General features: G+C 41.9%; 1 protein-coding gene and 1 non-coding gene across 2 annotated transcripts in view; one reads left to right on the top strand and one right to left on the bottom strand.

The window, feature by feature from the left end:
- Positions 1-20720, top strand: part of LOC126263240 (odorant receptor 42b-like) — a 39889-nt gene extending 19169 nt beyond the window's left edge. The window contains exons 3-5 of the mRNA XM_049960325.1: positions 6482-6586; positions 19626-19698; positions 20668-20720. Coding sequence (XP_049816282.1) covers positions 6482-6586; positions 19626-19698; positions 20668-20720 — 231 coding nt within the window. The remainder of the gene's footprint in view (positions 1-6481; positions 6587-19625; positions 19699-20667) is intronic.
- Trnas-gga (transfer RNA serine (anticodon GGA)) lies at positions 3700-3774 on the bottom strand. Its single transcript has one exon. It is a non-coding gene; the product is annotated as a tRNA-Ser (tRNA).
- Positions 20721-22533: the final 1813 nt, after the last annotated feature.

Raw genomic sequence — 22533 nt, 5'->3', positions numbered from 1 at the left:
AGCTTTACTCCTCCCACTATCTCGTATCCTACTTTCCAAACTCTACAGAAGCTCTCCTGCGAAACTTACAGAACGAGCCTGGGGGATGTTTCCAGAATGAGATTTTCACCCTGCAACGGAATGTGCGCTGATATGAAACTTCCTGCCAGATTAAAACTGTGTGCCGAACCGAGACTCGAACTCGGCACCTTTTCCTTTCGCGGGCAAGTGCTCTACCATCTGACCTACCCAAGCACGACTCACGCCCCGTCCTCACAGCACTCGCCCGCGAAAGGCAAAGGTCTCGAGTTCGAGTCTCGGTCCGACATACAGTTTTCATCTGCCAGGAAGTTTCATGTTCCGAACTGTCCCTTTCGCACTCTATTTTCTAGGAAATGGTTTAAATGTCTCTGAACACTATGGGACTTAACATCTGAGGTCATCACTCCCCTATAACTTAGAACTACTTAAACCTTACTAACCTACGGACATCACACACGCCCTTGCCCGAGACAGTATTTGAACCTGCGACCGGAGCGGTCGCGCGGTTCCAGACTGAAGCGCCTGAAACCGCTCGGCCACACCGGCCGGTCTATTTTCTAGCGTCCACATACTAACTCCAAATAGCAAGATGACAATTTGTAAACTAAAATAACAACAGTGAACTACAAATAAAAATGACAAATGGTTCAAATGGCTCTGAGCGCTATAGGACTTAACATCTGAGGTCATCAGTACCCTAGAACTAACAACTACTTAAACCTAACTAACTTGATTTCACACACATCCATACCCGAGGCAGAATTCGAACTTGCAACCGTAGTGGCCGCGGGGTTCAGACTGAAGCGCCTAGAACCGATATACACTCCTGGAAATGGAAAAAAGAACACATTGACACCGGTGTGTCAGACCCACCATACTTGCTCCGGACACTGCGAGAGGGCTGTACAAGCAATGATCACACGCACGGCACAGCGGACACACCAGGAACCGCGGTGTTGGCCGTCGAATGGCGCTAGCTGCGCAGCATTTGTGCACCGCCGCCGTCAGTGTCAGCCAGTTTGCCGTGGCATACGGAGCTCCATCGCAGTCTTTAACACTGGTAGCATGCCGCGACAGCAGTTGACGGACTTTGAGCAAGGGCGTATAGTGGGCATGCAGGAGGCCGGGTGGACGTACCGCCGAATTGCTCAACACGTGGGGCGTGAGGTCTCCACAGTACATCGATGTTGTCGCCAGTGGTCGGCGGAAGGTGCACGTGCCCGTCGACCTGGGACCGGACCGCAGCGACGCACGGATGCACGCCAAGACCGTAGGATCCTACGCAGTGCCGTAGGGGACCGCACCGCCACTTCCCAGCAAATTAGGGACACTGTTGCTCCTGGGGTATCGGCGAGGACCATTCGCAACCGTCTCCATGAAGCTGGGCTACGGTCCCGCACACCGTTAGGCCGTCTTCCGCTCACGCCCCAACATCGTGCAGCCCGCCTCCAGTGGTGTCGCGACAGGCGTGAATGGAGGGACGAATGGAGACGTGTCGTCTTCAGCGATGAGAGTCGCTTCTGCCTTGGTGCCAATGATGGTCGTATGCGTGTTTGGCGCCGTGCAGGTGAGCGCCACAACCAGGACTGCATACGACCGAGGCACACAGGGCCAACACCCGGCATCATGGTGTGGGGAGCGATCTCCTACACTGGCCGTACACCACTGGTGATCGTCGAGGGGACACTGAATCGTGCACGGTACATCCAAACCGTCATCGAACCCATCGTTCTACCATTCCTAGACCGGCAAGGGAACTTGCTGTTCCAACAGGACAATGCACGTCCGCATGTATCCCGTGCCACCCAACGTGCTCTAGAAGGTGTAAGTCAACTACCCTGGCCAGCAAGATCTCCGGATCTGTCCCCCATTGAGCATGTTTGGGACTGGATGAAGCGTCGTCTCACGCGGTCTGCACGTCCAGCACGAACGCTGGTCCAACTGAGGCGCCAGGTGGAAATGGCATGGCAAGCCGTTCCACAGGACTACATCCAGCATCTCTACGATCGTCTCCATGGGAGAATAGCAGCCTGCATTGCTGCGAAAGGTGGATATACACTGTACTAGTGCCGACATTGTGCATGCTCTGTTGCCTGTGTCTATGTGCCTGTGGTTCTGTCAGTGTGATCATGTGATGTATCTGACCCCAGGAATGTGTCAATAAAGTTTCCCCTTCCTGGGACAATGAATTCACGGTGTTCTTATTTCAATTTCCAGGAGTGTATTAACCAACAGAAACACGCAGAACAAAAACGCTACTAACTTATGCACCAACCTAATACATTAGGTGCCTCAGCAGTCATCTTGGAGAACTTAAATCGGTTTTTCTTTTATGTAGTTTTCTGCCGCTAGGTAGTGGTTTTTTCAAACGTACCTACCTCCGGGATACACTTGGAATATAATCACGTCTTCAATAGGGGTAATTTATTCCAGAAGCTTACCTTGAACATCAATTCGACAGCCATTCATAGAGCCGCTTTACTGTCGAGCTCTTACTCTTAGCCGGCCGCGGTGGTCTCGCGGTTCTAGGCGCGCAGTTCGGAACCGTGCGACTGCTACGGTCGCAGGTTCGAATCCTGCCTCGGGCATGGATGTGTGTGATGTCCTTCGGTTAGTTAGGTTTAAGTAGTTCTAAGTTCTAGGGGACTGATGACCACAGCAGTTGAGTCCCATAGTACTCAGAGCCGTTTGAACCGTTTCTTACTCTTAATGAAAATGGGACTGCAACTCAGCAAGGATTGAGAGATAGGGTTCTCCGAAGCTGCCTTATAACAACACCTGAAGACCGACGAAGGCAGTGAGCCCATCGGCCAGTTCACAAAACCTTTTTCCCTTGCAGGAAGAACAAGCAACAGTATAGCGCTGCGCTTCAGTCGAAAACTGTTTTCTCCGTCCTGCTCTCATATTATTACAACATTTACTTTTTAAATTCGCCCAAACATAAATGGCTCCTAATTTGTTTTTGCAAGCATTTATTTTAATCCTTTTTACACTGAAGAGCCAAAGAAACTGGTCCACCTGCCTAATATCGTGTAGGGACCCGCGAGCACACAGAAGTGCTGCAACACGACGTGGCATGGACTCGACTAATGTCTGAAATAGTGACGCCATTAATCCTGCAGGGATGTCCTTAATCCGTTAGAATACGATGGGATGGAGACCTGTTCTGAACAGCACGTTACAAGGCATCCCAGATATGCCCAATAATGTTCGTGTCTGGGGAGTTTGGTGGCCACCAGAAGTATTTAAATTCAAGAGAGTGTTTCTGGTGCCACTCTGTAGCAATTCTGGACGTGTGCGGTGCCGCATTGTCCTGCTGGAATTGCCCAAGACCGTCGGAATGCACAATGGACATGAATGGATGTAGGAGATCAGATAGGATTCTTACGTACGTGTGACCAGATTATCTTATGACCATATAAAACGTGAAATGACAGTGCCATCTGCAAACAGTCCCAGAGTGTTACTCACACTGCCTCCTACATCGTTTACAAAGATCAGGAACTGCAGAGAACCTGTTACACGTTGTTGGGGAACACCAGATATTATTTCTCTTTTATTTGACGGCTTTGGCTCAAATGGCTCTGAGCACTATGGGACTTAACTTCTGATGTCATCAGTCCCCTAGAACTTAGAACTACTTAAACCTAACTAATCTAAGGACATCACACACATCCATGCCCGAGGCAGGAATCGAACCTGCGACCGTAGCTTTCCAGACTGTAGCGCCTAGAACCACTCGGCCACTCCGGCCGGCTGACGGCTTTCCATGAATTATTACGAACTGTGACCTTTCCCACAGAAAATCACGAATACAGTAGCACGACCAACACGATAGTCCATAGGCACGCAATTCGATAGAAGTCTCTTGTGAGGAAACCTAAAGTACGGAATCAATTTGACATTCCGTGTTAAGAGCACTTATTACTTCGTGACGATAGAGAGCTAATTTTGTTTTATTTTTTGAAACCATGTTGGCTGTTTATCAGTAAATCATTTTGCTCGAGATAACGCATAATGCTCGAACACAGTATATGTTCCAAAATCCTACAGCAAATAGACAGCGATATGGGTCTGCAATTCAGCGGGTTATTTCTATTACTTCTCTTGAGTACTGGTGCGACATGTGGCACTTTGCAGTCTTTAGGTACGGCTCTTTCAATGAGCGATTGGCTGTATGTGACTGGTAACAAGGGAAACTCCCAACAGCACCCGCTCAGATTTAGTGACCAAACGACTCAGTAGAGACCCCGTTAAAAACTGAACAGAGATCAAGCATGGAAACAGGAAGAAGGTGCACTGAGCTGTGAAAAAAAGAAGCAACATCGAGCAAACGGGACGAACCACAGCGTTATGGTTGTGTGGTCACGGTGTGAGACTACAAAGCTCGCTGGTGCCCCTTTTTTTTCACAAAATTATGTACTTTCCGTCCGGTTAGTGAAGTGTCTGTCACACTATATATTGGTTACAGAATATGAGTCCTGTGATTACCGTCGCGAGTAAAACTGATAAATAGTGAGAGCAGGCGAAATGCCGCATAGACCTCTCTAAGAAGTGAAAACACGAAAGATACGAGTTGACTTTGGTTTGGATTCACAGTCATATAAAACTTTTTGAAAGATAAAACCACCATTTGACTGTACAACAGGTTATATCTCAAATCTATATTTCGGCCTTAGGGCGTTTCCAAAACAAATAAATGTGTGTGAACTATGTAACAACACAGGAAATTCAAGAATCAAAACATCCAAAACGGAAAGCAAGAGTCATAACATTTGGTGCTTGCGAAGAAAAAATAGGAGGTAAGTATGTCTGGAGTTCCCTTCCTAATACCTCGCTGTTGCAAACGGACATAGCACCACGACACAGACACAGATCTGAATACAGAGAATAGACACGTCAGTGATGAGACGGAGAGCTCATAACTTTGAAAAACATAGTTTCGACCGTTCACTGTTTCTGTTCTGCTTCTATTTTCACATTTCAGTACACGTTCTTTCAGTTTTCGTGCTTGATCTCTAGTTTCTGACCGGCTATCCATTGGGCCATATTATACTAGGTCTGAGGTGGGGTGAGATTGGGAGTTTGCCTTGTAAGCAGGAAGCTATTTTATCAGCATACTCCGAGAGACAGCTGATTGGTGTACTGCCTGGACAGGAGGCCTTTCATCTGTTAAGCAATTTAAGCTGTTTCGTTACACCGATGATAACTACCTCTACGTTACTGCCGACAGTTGTTCTTGGTTCGAATTCTGAAATACTTTTGAGGAAAACTTTTATTACTCCCCTAATAATAATTGGATGATAATGAAACTCTTACATAACGTTGCCGAGATGTGGAAATAATTGTTGGATGCATAACTGATATAATCTCGTCCAAATTTTTCTAATGTTTAGTAGAACCTAAAATGCCTACTTTTACCATCCAGCCCCCACCCCCCCGCCCCACCCCATCCCACTTCACTGGGCCAAAAATTCAAACAATGTCTAGTGTTCAAAAATTGTTCAAATGGCTCTGAGCACTATGGGACTCAACTTCTGAGGTCATCAGTCCCCTAGAACTTAGGACTACTTAAACCTAACTAACCTAAGGACATCACACACATCCATGCCCCAGTCAGGATTCGAACCTGTGACCGTGTTAGTCGCGCGGTTCGAGACTGTAGCGCCTAGAACAGCTCGGCCACTTCGGCCGACTGTGTAGAGTTGTTAGCCAGTCAAAATTCAGCCTCTTTTTAAGAAAACAAAGATGTCTAATGCACTTATGGCCCAGTGAGATGTTTTATCACGTAGAGAGAATAGTTCAGAACGGAGCTGTTTCTGTGATGTTTATTGGCTGACGTTCGTGATAGGCTCTACATAGGGGCGTTATTCAAGTCACTGTGAAAATGAACCTGCATGTTAATTCCACCATTCTAGAAGACCAAGTGTTCTTCATGATGAGTATTCTGTGGACACTCCACTGTTCCTAGAAGACAACAACCGTGTGCACGTAGCAGCAAATACACAAACCCAGTTCGACGAATACTCAAGCATCACACCGCAACTCCACACACTCGTTAGATCCCATAGGAAAGTCTTGACCTAATTTGAACAGCGGGTGAAACGAGTAAATCTGCACCCCAAAACATGCTAGCCGTACAGGATCATCAATGGATGTATTCATTTGCATATGACATCCTTGAAGAATCTTAATGACTTTCTTTTTATCCGAATTTAAACCATTATGAAGGTGAAGACAGGTGACTTTTGCAAGTTTTTTTTTTTTTTGGATATGTCAGTTATTTTAGGTGTGCCTATCAATAGTTAACACGATAAAAACATTGCATTTTAATGCTAAACTTATTCTAAAGAAGACATTCCATGTTATTCCAAAGTGTGAAGTCTGATCACCAGTAAGAAGCAGTGAGATCAAAAACTCCTGAATTTCGGCTACCTATAAAACAATTTTTGTCTTTCAGGCAAATGAAAACTTTGGAGACATGCTGTCGCACTTTGGGTATCTCGTTGCCATGACATATCCTTTGCTACTCTACTGCCTGTCCGCACATGATATTAAAGAGCAGGTAAGGTTAATTAACATACATTTCATTTTTTATTTTAGTTTTTAACTCATTTCTTGAAACATAAGCTCACTGTGCCCATCTTTTGTGGTTATTCTTCTTTAATAGTATATTGCCGTACACTAATCCTAAAGTTGAAACACAGTTTAAAGTAACAAATTGCAGACTTTCATATCGTTTTCGAGGTCTGTACTTTGAGACGGTGGTACCCCACAGTTAGTAAATATTTCAGGAACATCAAGATTTAACTGCAGGAGCTGTTGATGAAATTTCTTTATTGAGCAAACAATTTTGATCCACAGATAATTATCAGTTTCGTAATATTAAGTTGCAAATGCTTTTAGAAACTTGTTGAATTGTATGATGAATACAATCCTGTTTTTAAAGCAATTTATTCGAAATCAGTTTAACTCATAAGACCATTTTTACAGTGAAAAACATCATTTGCAAAGGCTTTCCTTTGACAATGGTCTTATGACGGAAACCGCTCATGAATAAATTGATAAACAAGACGGCATTGTGTTCATCATGCATTTCAGCAAATACTTTGATGCTGTCAGTAGTTGCCTGATGACAATGTTTGCTTTTATAAACCTTATGATGTTCTGTGGGCAAAAACTGACTGTTCAAGATTGAAATTTTATGAGCAGGTATTTGCGGTAAATCATGGCCTTCTTTTACTACGTTTATCCTGACAGCCTGTTACGTTCTCACAACGCGTATGTTCACCGTCCCTTGACTCTCCACCCTTTTCGATTGTAGCACAGGATTTTCTGAAATTCTGTTCATACGCTTCATTTCGTACATTCAGCTATTTTTATAGATATAAGAACGTTTTCAGTACTAATCAGATGTCTTCATGTGCAGCCCTTATCTTTCGTCTAGAACATCGTCTCTGCTGCTTGTACTATGTTATAAACTTTCTTTTTATTTATGTAACTTCCCTAGTTATGGACTTAAGAGTTACGTTTATTCTTCAACGTACTTCTTCAAACCTGTTAAGCTTTTTATCTGTATCAGCATTATAGTTTGTGGATGTGGCCGAAACTTTTGTTTCATTGTATCACACATTTAATTAGTTTCCTAAGTAATGCTAACATTTGCAAAACCTGAAATTGCACTTGGTTCTACATCCAATTAATGTCCTGCGGATCTTTCTGCTTCCTTAACAACTTAGAAATGTATTCCAGTGCTACGCAACCTGTACTACTTTACTTTAAAGTTAAACAATTCCTATGTCCAAGACTATCGCGCACACATTTAAAGCCCGCTGTTTATAAGAAGCACTTCTACTCAATGTTTATTCCACTTCAGAATAGTGTGTTGCTCTGCATCTGCGGCTATACAAGCTTCAATCTGAAGTTGGCTGAGTCGGTCGTCTTCAAAAACTTCACTGATATCCAAATCCTAGAGCTCGGATGCCCTGCACCACTCCCGCAGTTCCCAAAGATATCTTCCTTCTCCATGCAGACGCTTAACAGCAAGGATTTTCTGGAGGATGTCGATGCACATGCAAGTAATGGTGATTGTGATAGTTTAAAAGTCGGTTACACAATTATCATTTTTATTTCAATTCCTTCGTGATGTAGCTGTAATTAACTGTAATATAACGAAATATTTAACATAAAACTCGCTAGTAATAAGTGCGCACTTCAGAGCACGCCATCTTTCTAGAGAGTCTCTCCTCAATAGCTGCGCTAATTGACAACATTATACGGTGTTCCAATTTTACTCGTTGTTGTCACTGCAAGTACTGTACTGTCATTGCGCGGATGCTCTTTAACGATTTAATAGGCATTCGATATTCTACCATACAGTTAACACGTAATAAACAGCAATATTAAATACTACATTCACTGAAGGAATATGAATTAATAACATTATTCTATGCGCATGCTATATAAGGATTATTTTGGAGTAAAAACTAAAATAATAATAGTGTTAGTAATAATTATTATTATCTTAACAAAAACAAGCAGGAAAGGGGCAGAGTCAGTCAAACCATGAAAAATGCCAATCTCAGGCACTCCCAGCCAGAACTCAACCGATGTTGCGCGTCACCGACAACCACAATTGAATCACAAACGTAACACTCATTGATTACTTCACAGGCAAAGGACTGTGGTCACTAAAAGTTGTATGTAAAGCGTGTTACCTTCAGTAATATCTCCCACGCCATAACGCTGATCACATCAGGATCTGCTGGACACGACAGCGTCACAGTCCAAGCTTACTATTGACCCATTACCACCCACTATAAGAGATACCTTCGATCATTTCTTAACGAATGATGTTTCTCCTGAGGGCTGGAAACAGAGACAAGTTAAGCCACTTACTAAAAAAGACGTTGCCACTTCAAACTCTGATTACCGGCGTATTTGTGTTCTTCCTGCGCTTTGGAAGGCCTTAGAATTTATAGGCCACAACCACTAACAAACTACCTAACCACTGACCACCTAGTAAACGAATACTAGATTTCCGTAAAGGTCCGAGCACAGTTTCTGACTTAATGACCAAAGCCTGCCATAGACGCACTATGGGAGACTAACATGTGCTTATTAGACTTCAGCAAAGCATTTGACACTATCGAATTCGACATTTTAATTGCCAAACTCAGCAGCCCCAATTTCTCTCCAAGAGCAGTGCAATGGTTTCGCTCATATTGACATCTCGCCAGTAATGCCTCATGTCCGACACCATATTGACAATGGAGACAGATAGTATCAGGCGTCCCCCACGATTCACTATTATTTCCTATACACTTTTCATTAAACGTAAATGATGTGTCTTGCGTTTTGTCGTACTGCAAATACCGCGTGTTCGCTGATGACCTTCAGTTGTATCGAAATGCCTAATCAATAAACCTAGGCACAGATATTGAGGACTACAGTACCGACATGTGTGCATTTTGAAAATGGTCCGATGAAATAGGGTTAAAGCTCAGCCAATCCAAAACCAGAGAGGGACTGGCGCTTCGTTCTATACTTCTTAGCTTAAATTACCGATAGTTCCTGCCATCCGCAACAATAAATGGAACATGTTTTCAACAAAGAGTCTAGAAGTAATAATAGATGAAAATCTAAATTGGATTGAACACATAACTGCAATGTGCAAGAAAGCATCTACTTCTCCCCATGCCATATAAAAGAATAAAACGCTCTTCCCTCTTGGCCTGAAAAAGGAACTTGAAAAAAGCACTTAAACTTCGAATTATTGGTTACAGCTACGCTATCCTGGAAGTCCTTTCTCAAAAACGGTCAAGGCGTCTGGAGCTCTTTATTAATATCTGTAATCATTATATCTGTAATTTCGACTCTTTGATGATATTTCAACATCAAATCTGCAGCTGTTTTGGCTGCATGCAGACGGGGGCTGAGTTTTCATTACCCTCTGTTTCTCTGCTGTCTTATCAACGTACATTGTCCCCCGTGTCTCTCCTAGACCTTAACGCTCTTTTCCGAAGAACAGGGCATGTAGGGCGCTGACTCGGGGACTCAAGATCTAACTCAAAACGATAAGGAATCGTACAGTACCAACGTCGCGATGCCGCTGATGTGTGGCTTTCTGCGGCGCAAAATTGCTTGAGCGAACCAGTCGACCACTACAGCAAGAATTAGGTACGATATTTGTATTGGCAGCCGATGCTATGACTGTGGATCGCTATCCGATCACAGAAGATTCCAGTAGTAGCCGAGCGCCTGGCAAACAGTTGGAGCCTAGTTTGTACTCTAAGACAGTAAATTGGGGACAGATAAACCCTTTGACGATTAGAAACTGCAACGATAATAAACACTGACGAGACATCAGCCTCAAATGCTAGATAATAACAATAATAACAGAGCGTTATGGTCTAGGACAGACACAGGGGACAATGTACGTTGATAAGGCAGCAGAGAAACACCAATGTTTCTCTCAAAATTCGAGGTCGAACACCAATGTTACTACACCACAAATAGATACACCGAAACACCGAAATGACACTGACAATCGCTATCAGCAATGACGAGACTAGCAGAACACAGCGACAATACCCATTATCTCCCTATCGTCCAAATCAAGAACCAAAATTATTTCAATACGATACCTGTTTGTATTACGTCAAGCTAAATCGTAAATCCAGCTTTCAATTGTCTTCACAAGCATCGAATTTCGTCCAAGATGGAACAGCCTCTCTGGAACCGCCACGTAATCTTTTAATAACTTTCAACATTCGTCTCAGATATGAAGTGAGTGCAAAGACCCATTTACATTAAACTCGTATTTGGACAATGTTTATACCAGGATAAAGATAACTGAAGGGATAATTATATTTCCTTCTGTGCAGTCTACGTAAATAATGATAGGTAATGAATTCCACAGATTAGCCACTACACCTTTGTGAGCATGATTGCTGACTTTTAGTTAACAACTTCAAATGACTTAAATTCTGGTTTTCACTCACTTAGAAATTTTCTTACGTAAATTTAATCTTGCTAGCGTTTATTAGTATTGGATTCTTGTGTAGCTTGCGTGTGCCAACGTAGTTAAGTGATTTTCACTGAAACCAATACTTTCTACCGAGCGAGGTGGCGCAGTGGTAGCACACTGGACTCGCATTCGGGAGGACGACGGTTCAATCCCGTGTCCGGCCATCCTGATTTAGGTTTTCCGTGATTTCCCTAAATCGCTCCAGGCAAATTCTGGGATGGTTTCTTTGAAAGGGCACGGCCGACTTCCTTCCCCATCTTTCGCTAATCCGATGAGACCGATGACCTCGCTGTTTGGTCTCTTCCCCCAAAACAACCCAACCCAATACTTTCTAATACGAACTCGACATTACATTACGTAAGAAGTTAGTAATATCTCTGAATCTTACATCTTTCTTTCGTCGTTTTGTAAGAGTTTACGTAATAATACTGTTCTCAATTTCAGCCAAAATAAGTTTCCCTTGCACTTTGAAATTAAATATCCTTCAAACTCATCACCTTTAGGGTGACGCTTAAACTTGTAATCACTACACAATGAATTACTTCCAACAGCCACTGAGTAACCACACATAACGGTTTCTTTCAACCCAAGAAAACATGTCTTTATTTGTGCTACGTATCTCAATACAAGTTCAAATCTCGTAAGCGATCGAGTGCCAGCGAAGACTACAAACAAAGACGCCAAGAACGGACGAATTGAATGAGTTGTATGTTGGGATGCATGGGAGAACAATGAGCAGGTAGACTTCATGTTGTTGTTGTGGTCTTCAGTCCAGAGACTGGTTTGATGCAGCTCTCCATGCTACTCTATCCTGTGCAAGCTTCTTCATCTCCCAGTACCTACTGCAACGTACATCCTTCTGAATCTGCTTAGTGTATTCATCTCTTGGTCTCCATTTACGATTTTTACCCTCCACGCTGCCATCCAATACTAAATTGGTGATCCCTTGATGCCTCGGAACATGTCCTACCAACCGATCACGTCTTCTGGTCAAGTTGTGCCACAAACTTCTCTTCTCCCCAGTCCTATTCAATACTTCCTCATTAGTTATGTGATCTAACCATCTAATCTTCAGCATTCTTCTGTAGCACCACATTTCGAAAGGTTCTATTCTCTTCTTGTCCAAACTATTTATCGTCCATGTTTCATTCCATGCATGGCTACACTCCATACAAATACTTTCAGAAATGACTTCCTGACACTTCAATCTATACCCGATGTTAACAAATTTCTCATCATCAGAAACGCTTTCCTTGCCATTGCCAGTCTACATTTTATATCCTCTCTGCTTCGGCCATCATCATTTATTTTGCTCCCCAAATACCAAAACTCCTTTGCAACTTTAAGTGTCTCATTTCCTAATCTAATTCCCTCAGCATCACCTGACTTAATTTGACGACATTCCATTATAATCGTTTTGCTTTTGTTGATGTTCATCTTACATCCTCCTTTCAGGACACTGTCCATTCATTTCAACTGTTCTTCCAAGTCCTTTGCTGTCTCTGACAGAATTAGAATGTCATCGGCGAACCTCAAAGTTTTTATTTCTTCCCCATGGATTTTAATACCTATTCCGAATTTTTCTTTTGTTTCCTTTACTGCTTGCTCAATATACAGATTGAATAACATCGGGGAGAGGCTACAACCCTGTCTTACTCCCTTCCCAACCACTGCTTCCCTTTCATTTCCCTCGACTCTTATAACTGCCATCTGGTTTCTGTACAAATTGTAAATAGCCTTTCGCTCCCTGTATTTTACCCCTGCCACCTTTAGAATTTGAAAGAGAGTATTCCAGTCAAAAGCTTTCTCTAAGTCTACAAATGCTAGAAACGTAGGTTTGCCTTTCCTTAATCTTTCTTCTAAGATAAGTCGTAAGGTCAGTATTGCCTCACGTGTTCCAGTGTTTCTACGGATTCCAAACTGATCCTCCCCGAAGTCGGCTTCTACTAGTTTTTCCATTCGTCTGTAAAGAATTCGTGTTTGTGTTTTGCAGCTGTGGCTTATTAAACTGATTGTTCGGTAATTTTCACATCTGTCAACACCTGCTTTCTTTGGGATTGTAATTATTATAGTCTTCTTGATGTCCGAGGGTATTTCGCATGTTTCATACATCTTGCTCACCAGATGGTAGAGGTCTGACAGGACTGGCTCTCCCAAGGCCGTCAGTAGTTCCAATGCAATGTTGTCTACTCCCGGGGCCTTGTTTCGACTTAGGTCTCTCAGTGCTCTGTCAAACTCTTCACGCAGTATCATATCTCCCATTTCATCTTCATCTACGTCCTCTTCCATTTCCATAATATTGTCCTCAAGTACATCGTCCTTGTATAGACCCTCTATATTCTTCTTCCACCTTTCTGCTTTCCCTTCTTTGCTTAGAACTGGGTTCCCATCTGAGCTCTTGATGTTCATACAAGTGGTTCTCTTCTCTCCAAAGGTCTCTTTAATTTTCCTGTAGGCAGTATCTATCTTACCCCTAGTGAGATAAGCCTCTACATCCTTACATTTGTCCTCTAGCTATCCCTGCGTAGCCATTTTGCACTTACTGTCGATCTCATTTTTGAGACGATTGTATTCATTTTTGCCTGCTTCATTAACTGCATTTATATATTTTCTCCTTTCATCAATTAAATTCAATATTTCTTCTGTTACCCAAGGATATCTACTAGCCCTCGTCTTTCTACCTACTTGATCCCCTGCTGCCTTCACTACTTCATCCCTCAAAGCTACCCATTCTTCTTCTACTGTATTTCTTTCCTCCATTCCTGTCAATTGTTCCTTTATGCTTTACCTGAAACTTTGTACAACCTCTGGTTCTTTCAGTTTATCCAGGTCCCATCTCCTTAAATTCCTACCTTTTTGCAGATTCTTCAGTTGTAATCTACAGGTCATAACCAATAGATTGTGGTCAGAGTCCACATCTCCCCTGGAAATGTCTTACAATTTAAAACCTGGTACCTAAATCTCTGTCTTACCATTATATAACCTATATGATACCTTTTAGTATCTCCAGGGTTCTTCCCTGTATACAACCTTCTTTCATGATTCTTAAACCAAGTGTTAGCTATGATTATGTTGTGCTCTGTGCAAAATTCTACCAGGCGGCTTCCTCTTTCATTTCTTAGCCCCAATCCATATTCACCTACTACGTTTCCTTGTCTCCTTTTTCCTACACTCGAATTCCAGTCACCCAAGACTATTAAATTTTCGTCTCCCTTCACTATCTGAATAATTTCTTTTATTTCATCATACATTTCTTCAATTTCTTCGTCATCTGCAGAGCTAGTTGGTATATAAACTTGTACTACTGTAGTAGGTGTGGGCTTCGTATCTATCTAGGCCACAACAATGCGTTCGCTGTGCTGTTTGTAGTAGCTTACCCGCATTCCTATTTTCCTATTCATTATTAAACCTAGTCCTGCATTACCCTACGGCAGTAGGTGTGGACTTCGTATCTATCTTGGCCACAACAATGTGTTCGCTGTGCTGTTTGTAGTAGCTTACCCGCATTCCTATTTTCCTATTCATTATTAAACCTACTCCTGCATTACGCCTACTGGATTTGGTGTTTATAACCCTGTAGTCACCTGACCAGAAGTCTTGTTCATCCTGCCACCGAACTTCACTAATTCCCACTATATCTAACTTTAAGCTATCCATTTCCCTCTTTAAATCTTCTAACCTACTTGTCCGATTAAGGAATCTGACATTCCACGCTCCGATCCGTAGAACGCCAGTTCTCTTTCTCCTGATAACGACATCCTCTTTAGTAGTCCCCGCCCGGAGATCCGAATGGGGGACTATTTTACCTCCGGAATATTTTACCCAAGAGGACGCCATCATCATTTAGTCATACAGTAAAGCTGCATGCCCTCGGGAAAAATTACGGCTGTACTTTCCCCTTGCTTTCAGCCGTTCGCAGTACCAGGACAGCAAGGCCGTTTTGGTTATTGTTACAAGGCCAGATCAGTCAATCATCCAGACTGTTAACCCTGCAACTACTGAAAAGGCTGCTGCCCCTCTTCAGGAACCACACGTTTGTCTGGCTTCTCAACAGATACCCCTTCGTTGTGGTTGTACCTACGGTACAGCTATCTGTGTCGCTGAGGCACGCAAGCCTTCCCACCAACGGCAAGGTCCATTTTTCAGGGGGGGGGGGGGGGGAGGAATCAGAACAGGTTAAATAAATTAATTAAAAAATAAATAATTTATTACTATTATTATTATTATTATTATTATTATTATTATTATATTGTAAAGCAATACTGGCCTAGAATTCTCATAGGATTCATGCTTTTAGAGTAATTTTATTATTCGGACAAGAATTGTAAATACGAAGATGACTGTATCAGGTATGCAGAAGGTGGTGTTTGAAATTAATTCCCGAAATGTCATCTTTCTTTCATAGGGTAAATAGAGTAAAAAAACTACGTGGGTTCAGGAAACGCACTATCGATGACACGAAATGGAGTGGTTAGCTGAAGATGCTATCCAGTTGCAGTGTTTCATTGTTTCACTGGCACTATAGTGGAAAGTTACTAGAGAGACGACTTCGTGCTACATATATATAATTACAATATTCGCATATAAAGTACAACGTGCCATCAAAAACTCTATTGAAAGTTTCAGAGAGTTTTCTAATAGAGAAATTGAACAGTAGCAACCGTAGTTAAGAGTTCTTTTTCAGCACTTAATGAATATTGTATTCAAAAAGAAAGAAAACTCGTCCGGCACACAGGCAGTGTCGTCGCAATTATTTTGTGTTTTTTTAAATAGAAATACTTTACTGTTCCTTGCTATTGAACGCCGATTTACATTCCTTAAGAGTTGTTAAGTCAGGACTGAGAGCGCTTATAGCTCAAAGAATGTGTCATAATTTGTAACTGTCCCGACGTGAGATACGTTTGTACATCAGTGCCTTTTTCGGGTTGATCCACACTCACGTTTGCCAGTTCAAGGCTATTATTACATCCAGCACATTAAAAGAAAGATGATATTGTCAATCTTAAAGAGTCTGATGACATACTCTGATAGTTGTTGAAGTTACAAGCGAATGTCCATAATCACAGGTTGATTACATGAATGTTAAGCAAGTGTATAAATTTAATATGCAGATCTCTCTCACGTAAATCAGTTATGAGCTAAAATATGAAACTATCAACTTGTAGGTGAGCGATAGGACTGTCAGACAGTAACGTCAAAATAATTATGCGATTAACGTAACGCAAATATGGTGGTTGCCATTAGGGAAAGCCATTGCCTTTCAAATTTAGTTCATGGTCAGTGCAGTAGGGAAGACAGACATTTACCTCCATGCCTTCGCGTTAGCGTCATAAGGAGAGGACGATGCTACATCTAAAAATGTCCTCCTCCTTTAGGTAATGACGCAACAGGGACAGCTCCGTGGAGCTATACTGCAGGGCCGTATGCGAGGGTGATGATTTTAGCCCTTGGAGCAACAAAATCAGCTTATAAAACTGCCAGAGACTGTTATCCGCCTCACTCGTCTCATTCGTTTCCCGATCTTTTACTCTGGATTATCCATTTTTCCGCAACGTGAACATCGATGAAACAATCTGCTGCCGTCTTACATGACTGCATGCTTTGTCCTCGGTTACCTTGCAGGTAGACTTGCAGAATCCAAGATTGCTGTTAATTCCATTGCGTTGCGAGAACATGGCCTCGATAGACGCTGGTGTTGCGGGGACGCATGTATGGGATAACTCTATGACTTGATGACGACTTACCTGTTATCCGGAAGCCGTTGAGCGCTACGGTCTACGTCGCACTTTGGAACGCATCTCTGGACCTCTCACGCCTAGTGAACAACACCAATGTTCTTCCTAGATAGTTCTTCCTCGTGGGCATTATAGATTCCTCCCATTTTCTTTGTTTCGTACGTAATGTGGAAGTTACTAGGTCTCCTAACATCTAGTCTTTCTGTTTTTAACGAAATGTCAGCTACAGTAAGCGGATTTCCGATTCTCTTTAGTACTTTTCCGGCCAAATGTATTTCCCACTTCCGGCCACATATTTTTCCAATTTCCAGCACTGTGGATTAGTGGCTCCCATAATGCAAAGGTTGACTCAAGTACTCATTTCTGTTGTGGAATATATCTTAAGTACATTAGATTCTACAAACTGTTCCCTATCTGTGACAGTCCCACCTGTACCAAGATATTCACACAGAACGTTTTGGTAGAAACCCTTGGAGTATGTCCGACACTACCACACTCGTAGTGACAGAAGAATTTCTTTGGAGGTACGAAAGTTCTCATCTGAGCTTAGGGAGACAAGTGAGCCAGAGAAAGACTAAAACACAAGATATACACGAGTTTTAGTGCCAGAAAATTTATGTAACACTTCCAGCCATGCATTAATACCTTTTATTCAAGTGTGACCAGTTTGGTGACACACTGCACCTTCATCAGCCCATTTTATTGGCAAAAACTGGACGAGTGATCGTCTTCCCACAATGGATAAAAATCAAACTCGGCGTCTGCAAACGTGCCCAAGTAAGAATTGCCGTGTGTGAAGTGGCGCTTCATACAAGTCTGCAGCCATCAAACATAGCTTTTAACAACTGTTACCAAACTGTGGAAGGTTAGTTATAGGCCCAAATTTGTCCACTACATGGGCCTGATGACAGCGCAGTGTTCCACCATACCGTTCCTATTTGTAAAAAGAGTGTTGAGCACGCAGCTGAAGATTTTACCATTAATTCTCACACGTTTAGCAGTCGTTTTTTCTACGCTTGTGTCACTGAATTTCTTCTAAAATGATTCATATATACATCTAGCTCACTTAGAGTATTAACTTCAAGTTCGCTAATAGCAAAGTTAATCACCTTTACAGTACCCTACTCTGCTACTCAAATTAGGAAAATAATAAATTCGCTCAAAACTAAAACCTCACATGGAATTGATGGCATTTCCAATAGAGTACTAAACGCTTGTTCCCAACAAACAAGTAGGATTCTCATCCATATATGTAGCAGCTCACTGAAGCAGGGAATTTATCCAGATAGACTGAAATATGCAATGGTTAAACCATTGTATAGAAAAGGGGACAGATCTGATGCTAACAACCACCACCCAGTCTCACTTCTGGCAGCTTTATCCAAAATTCTTGAAAAATTAATGTATTTAGGAGTAACATGACATATTTGTAAAAATGAAGTACTAATAAAATGTCAATATGTCAGTTTGGATTTCAGAAAGGCTTTTCAACAGAAAATGCTATATGTGCTTTCATTCAGTAAATATTAAATGCAATGAATAACCGAACATCACCCATTGGGATATTTTGTGATCTCTCAAAGGCTTTTGATTGTGTGAATCGTGAAATTCTTCTAGATAAGCTTAAGTATTGTGGTATGAGTGGGACAGTGCCCAAATTGTTTAATTCATACTTAATTGGAAGAATGGAGAAGGTTGAAATTAATAGTGCATATAGTCTACAAAAACCAGCAGATTCCTCTAACTGGGAAGATATCAAGAATGGTGTCCCACAGGGTTCAGTCTTGGGTCCCCTATTGTTCTTAATATACATTAACGATTTGCCACTCTGTATTCATGAAGATGCAAAGTTAGTTCTTTCTACTGGTGATACAAGTATAGTAATCACACCCAAGAAGCAAGACTCAGCTGAGGAAATTGCAAATAATGTCTTTCAGAAAATTATTAAGTGGTTCTGTGCAAATGAACTCTGACTAAATTTTGAGAAAACACAGTTAATACAGTTCTGTACACTAAATTGCATAACACCACTGATAAATATAGACTATGAACGAAAGTCTTTTGCTAAGGTAGAATACTCAAAATTTCTGGCTGTGTTCATTGATGAGAGATTGAATTGGAAGAAACATCAATGATCTGCTGAAACGGTTAGGTTGAGATACTTATGCTATTAGGGTTATTGAAAATTTTGTCGATAAACGTATCAGTACATTAGCCTACTATGCCTATTTTCATTCACTGCTTTCATATGCCATCGTATTTTGGGGCGTCATTAAGAGGGAATATATTCATTGCACAAAAGCGTGTAATTACAGTAATAGCTGGAGCCCACCCAAGATCGCCTTGCAGACGTTTATTTAAAGAAATCGGGATATTCACAGCACCTTCGCAATACATATATTCACTTATGAAATTTGTCATTAAAAGCCCACCCCAATTCAAAAATAACAGCGAAGTCCATAGTACAACACTAGATGAAAGGATGATATTCACTATTCTGGAATAAATCTCAGTTTGGCACAGAAAGGGGTGAATTATGCTGCCACAAAAATCTTTGGTCATTTGCGAAATAGTATTAAAAGTCTGACAGGTAGGCAACCAACATTTAACAGCAAATTAAAAGAATTTCTCAATGACAACTCCTTCTACTCAATAGATGAATTCTTAGATATAAAGTAGTACCAGTAAAAAAATTAATCAATTAATTAATTATTTTGTGTAAAAAACTTATGTTAAAGTGACACATTCCACATCATTACGAAATGTTGTATTCATTATCAATGGAACAGGGATTAATGTATATATGTATGTATGTATGTATGTGTTCTCTTTCTCTGCAGAGTGAGCAGGTGTGCATGTCTGCCTACTGCTCCTCGTGGCCCCAAGCGACGAAGGGGTACCGGCGGGCTCTGTGTATCGTGATGTGTCGCGCTCAGCGGCCGCTGACTTTGACAGCCGGAAAGTTTTACGTCGTTTCGCGTGCGACATTCTTAACCGTAAGTACATTGCATGAACATAATAGATATCACCGATTTACCACATAAGATTATGCACCGAAAGCTAACGAATGGTCTATATAGAGGCATTTCACTAGTTACTTAGTAGCTAGAACCCTCCACTATCATCCGTAAGGTAACTTCCATATTTGACGCCCCTACTGGAAAAATTAGACTACCGTAATGTGAGTGGAAAGCACTCCACTGAGGACCATTGTTCAGTGGAAGACATAAGCTTACACATGCCTTCCCACAATATATTAGCTTTATAGTTAACTTGCCTAACCTTTCAGCCACTTATTAGTTACTTCGAAATGGGAATTTAACATTTGTATACACTTCCTTAAACTGTAAAATTATTCATATACAGAGTACCAGAAATGGCCAACTCTATGTAACCATTCATCTACCACTTAATACCATGCAAAACCTATTTTGTGGAAAGGAACACAAAACATTAATTACATGAAACAATTGCACACCTTTCGATCACCCCTTTGTCAAAATTCTCCATGACTGTATTTTTAAGATTTCCTTATGTGCAAATGACCACTTACGCTCATATATGAGACCCTATATAAGTAGTACGATAGCAGGCATTCTAGTGCATTTTTATGTAATTTACGATCTTGACTCCTGATCCGTAATAAAATGTACAACATTTTCATAACTGCGTCCTGTCTCTTTCTGGATCCTCTCTGTCGCTCCCCCTGTCTCCTCTTTACCCCTCCCTTTAGAAGCGTCTCCATCGCCAGCGAGTCATCAGGAAGAATAAGAAGACAGCATCTGAAAGTTAATATTTCTTCAATATTTTATTAATGGTGCTATTGTTGTATATGTGCATGTATCTGAATATACGTACTCTGTTGTATTACTGTTGTTGTAGTCCTGCATGACACCACACAGCCAGAACCATCAGCACCACCTGTTGGTGTTTGAACAGCAGCAATCACAGTAGCAGGTACAGCAGCAGACTGCATTTCAGTTCGTGGACCTGCTGGCTGTTGATCGTCCACAGTGAGCAGTACCAGCAGGATAGAAACTGCAGTCTAATGCTGGTGCTACTATTACTACCACAATGCTGGCGCTGCTCTTTGCTAAAACGTACAATTTAACAACAAGTGACTCAAAGTGTGTGAATGTGGGGCTAGCATAAAAAAATGGTTCAAATGGCTCTGAGCACTATGGGACTTAACATCTATGGTCATCAGTCCCATAGAACTTAGAACTACTTAAACCTAACTAACCTAAGGACATCACACAACACCCAGTCATCATGAGGCAGAGAAAATCCCTAACCCCTCCGGGAATCGAACCCAGGCGTGGGAAGCGAGAACGCTACCGCACGACCACGAGCTGCGGACGGGCTGGCATCAGAGAGGGGTCATCCATAGAGAGAATGTGCAGCAGTGTGGTACTCAAGTGGTGTGGTTAGAATTAGACTACTTGTGTGATTGATAGAGTACACAGATAGAAATATAAGTAGAGGGTGTAGTCCACTGCTTCTTCCAGTTTATGTTCACATATTAACCCTTTGACTGCTGTTGACGAGTTTACTCGTCATGCTGCGTGCCGCACCCTGGGTGCTAATGACGAGTATAGTAGCGGCCGCCGGTTTTCCCCTGAGCGCTGTTGATGAGTTAAGTCGCACCCACTTACCGGCCCCTGAGCGCTGGTGACGAGTATAGGCGCGCCGCTACCTGAGTGCTGATGACGAGATAACTCGGACAGCGGACTTCCCGTCCCATGTCTCAGTAGCCTTTCGTAGTTCTGGCCGCAAGCTTGAATGTTGTGAGCCTAGGCTTCGCACTACAGTTCACTGTTCATCAGAACGTACATCAGTGTTCTTCACGTCCTGTATTTTACAAGTAAAATGGTGAGACGTCGTGGTTGCACTGAGGAAGACATCATAGAGATTCTTACGAGAAGCGACAGTGAGGGTAAACTACTTGATTTTGACGAAAGTCATAACTCCTCCACAGGGTCCGAAAGCTCTATTCATAAACCGTCCAAGTCAGCAGTGGTGTCAAGGCAGTGTCATGTTTCAACAAGAGATGTTAGTTGTTCTGAATCTGAAGAATCAGAAAGTGATAGTGAAACGCCTACGAAGAAAGCACGTCTTAGGGATATATTTGACTGGAAAGAAAATGACTTTCAGCCAGTTAATCACGCATTTGATGATACGCTGTCGGGACATGTATGTCAAATAGGGAATGAGTCAAGTATTCTGTCAGTTTTCATGTTATTCTTTCCACAAGAACTGATGAAATATATAGCTGACGAGACGAATCCGTTTTATTTATTCACCAGGGAGAATACTCCCCAATCAGTGCATTGTCGAATCTCAAAGTGGAAAGATACTGGATATGAAGAAATGTATTGTTTCATAGCTGTTTGTCTTCTGATGCCTCGCGTGAGATAACTGAAAATTAGCGAATATTGGACCAGAGATGTTCTTCGAAATACGCGAATTTTTAGTGAACTCATGTCAAGAGACCGATTTTTGTTACTTGTGAGAATGTTACATTTCAGTGACAACTCTGCCAATACTGGAGGAGACAGATTATTCAAAATTAGGAACATTGTCAATAAAGTTCGTACAGCTTTCCGTTGTGCATTTAATCCGCATCAGAAACTCTGTATTGATGAAAGTTTGTTATTATTCAAAGGACGCTTATCTTTCAGACAATTCATTCCATCGAAACGGAGTAGATTCGGTATAAAATCATTTGTGTTATGTAATTGTAAGACT

The sequence above is a fragment of the Schistocerca nitens genome, chromosome 6 (genome assembly GCF_023898315.1).
Source record: "Schistocerca nitens isolate TAMUIC-IGC-003100 chromosome 6, iqSchNite1.1, whole genome shotgun sequence".
Taxonomy (NCBI): Eukaryota; Metazoa; Arthropoda; class Insecta; order Orthoptera; family Acrididae; genus Schistocerca; species Schistocerca nitens.
Note: the sequence above shows the minus strand (reverse complement) of the source record. Positions and strands in the feature narration are given on the sequence as shown.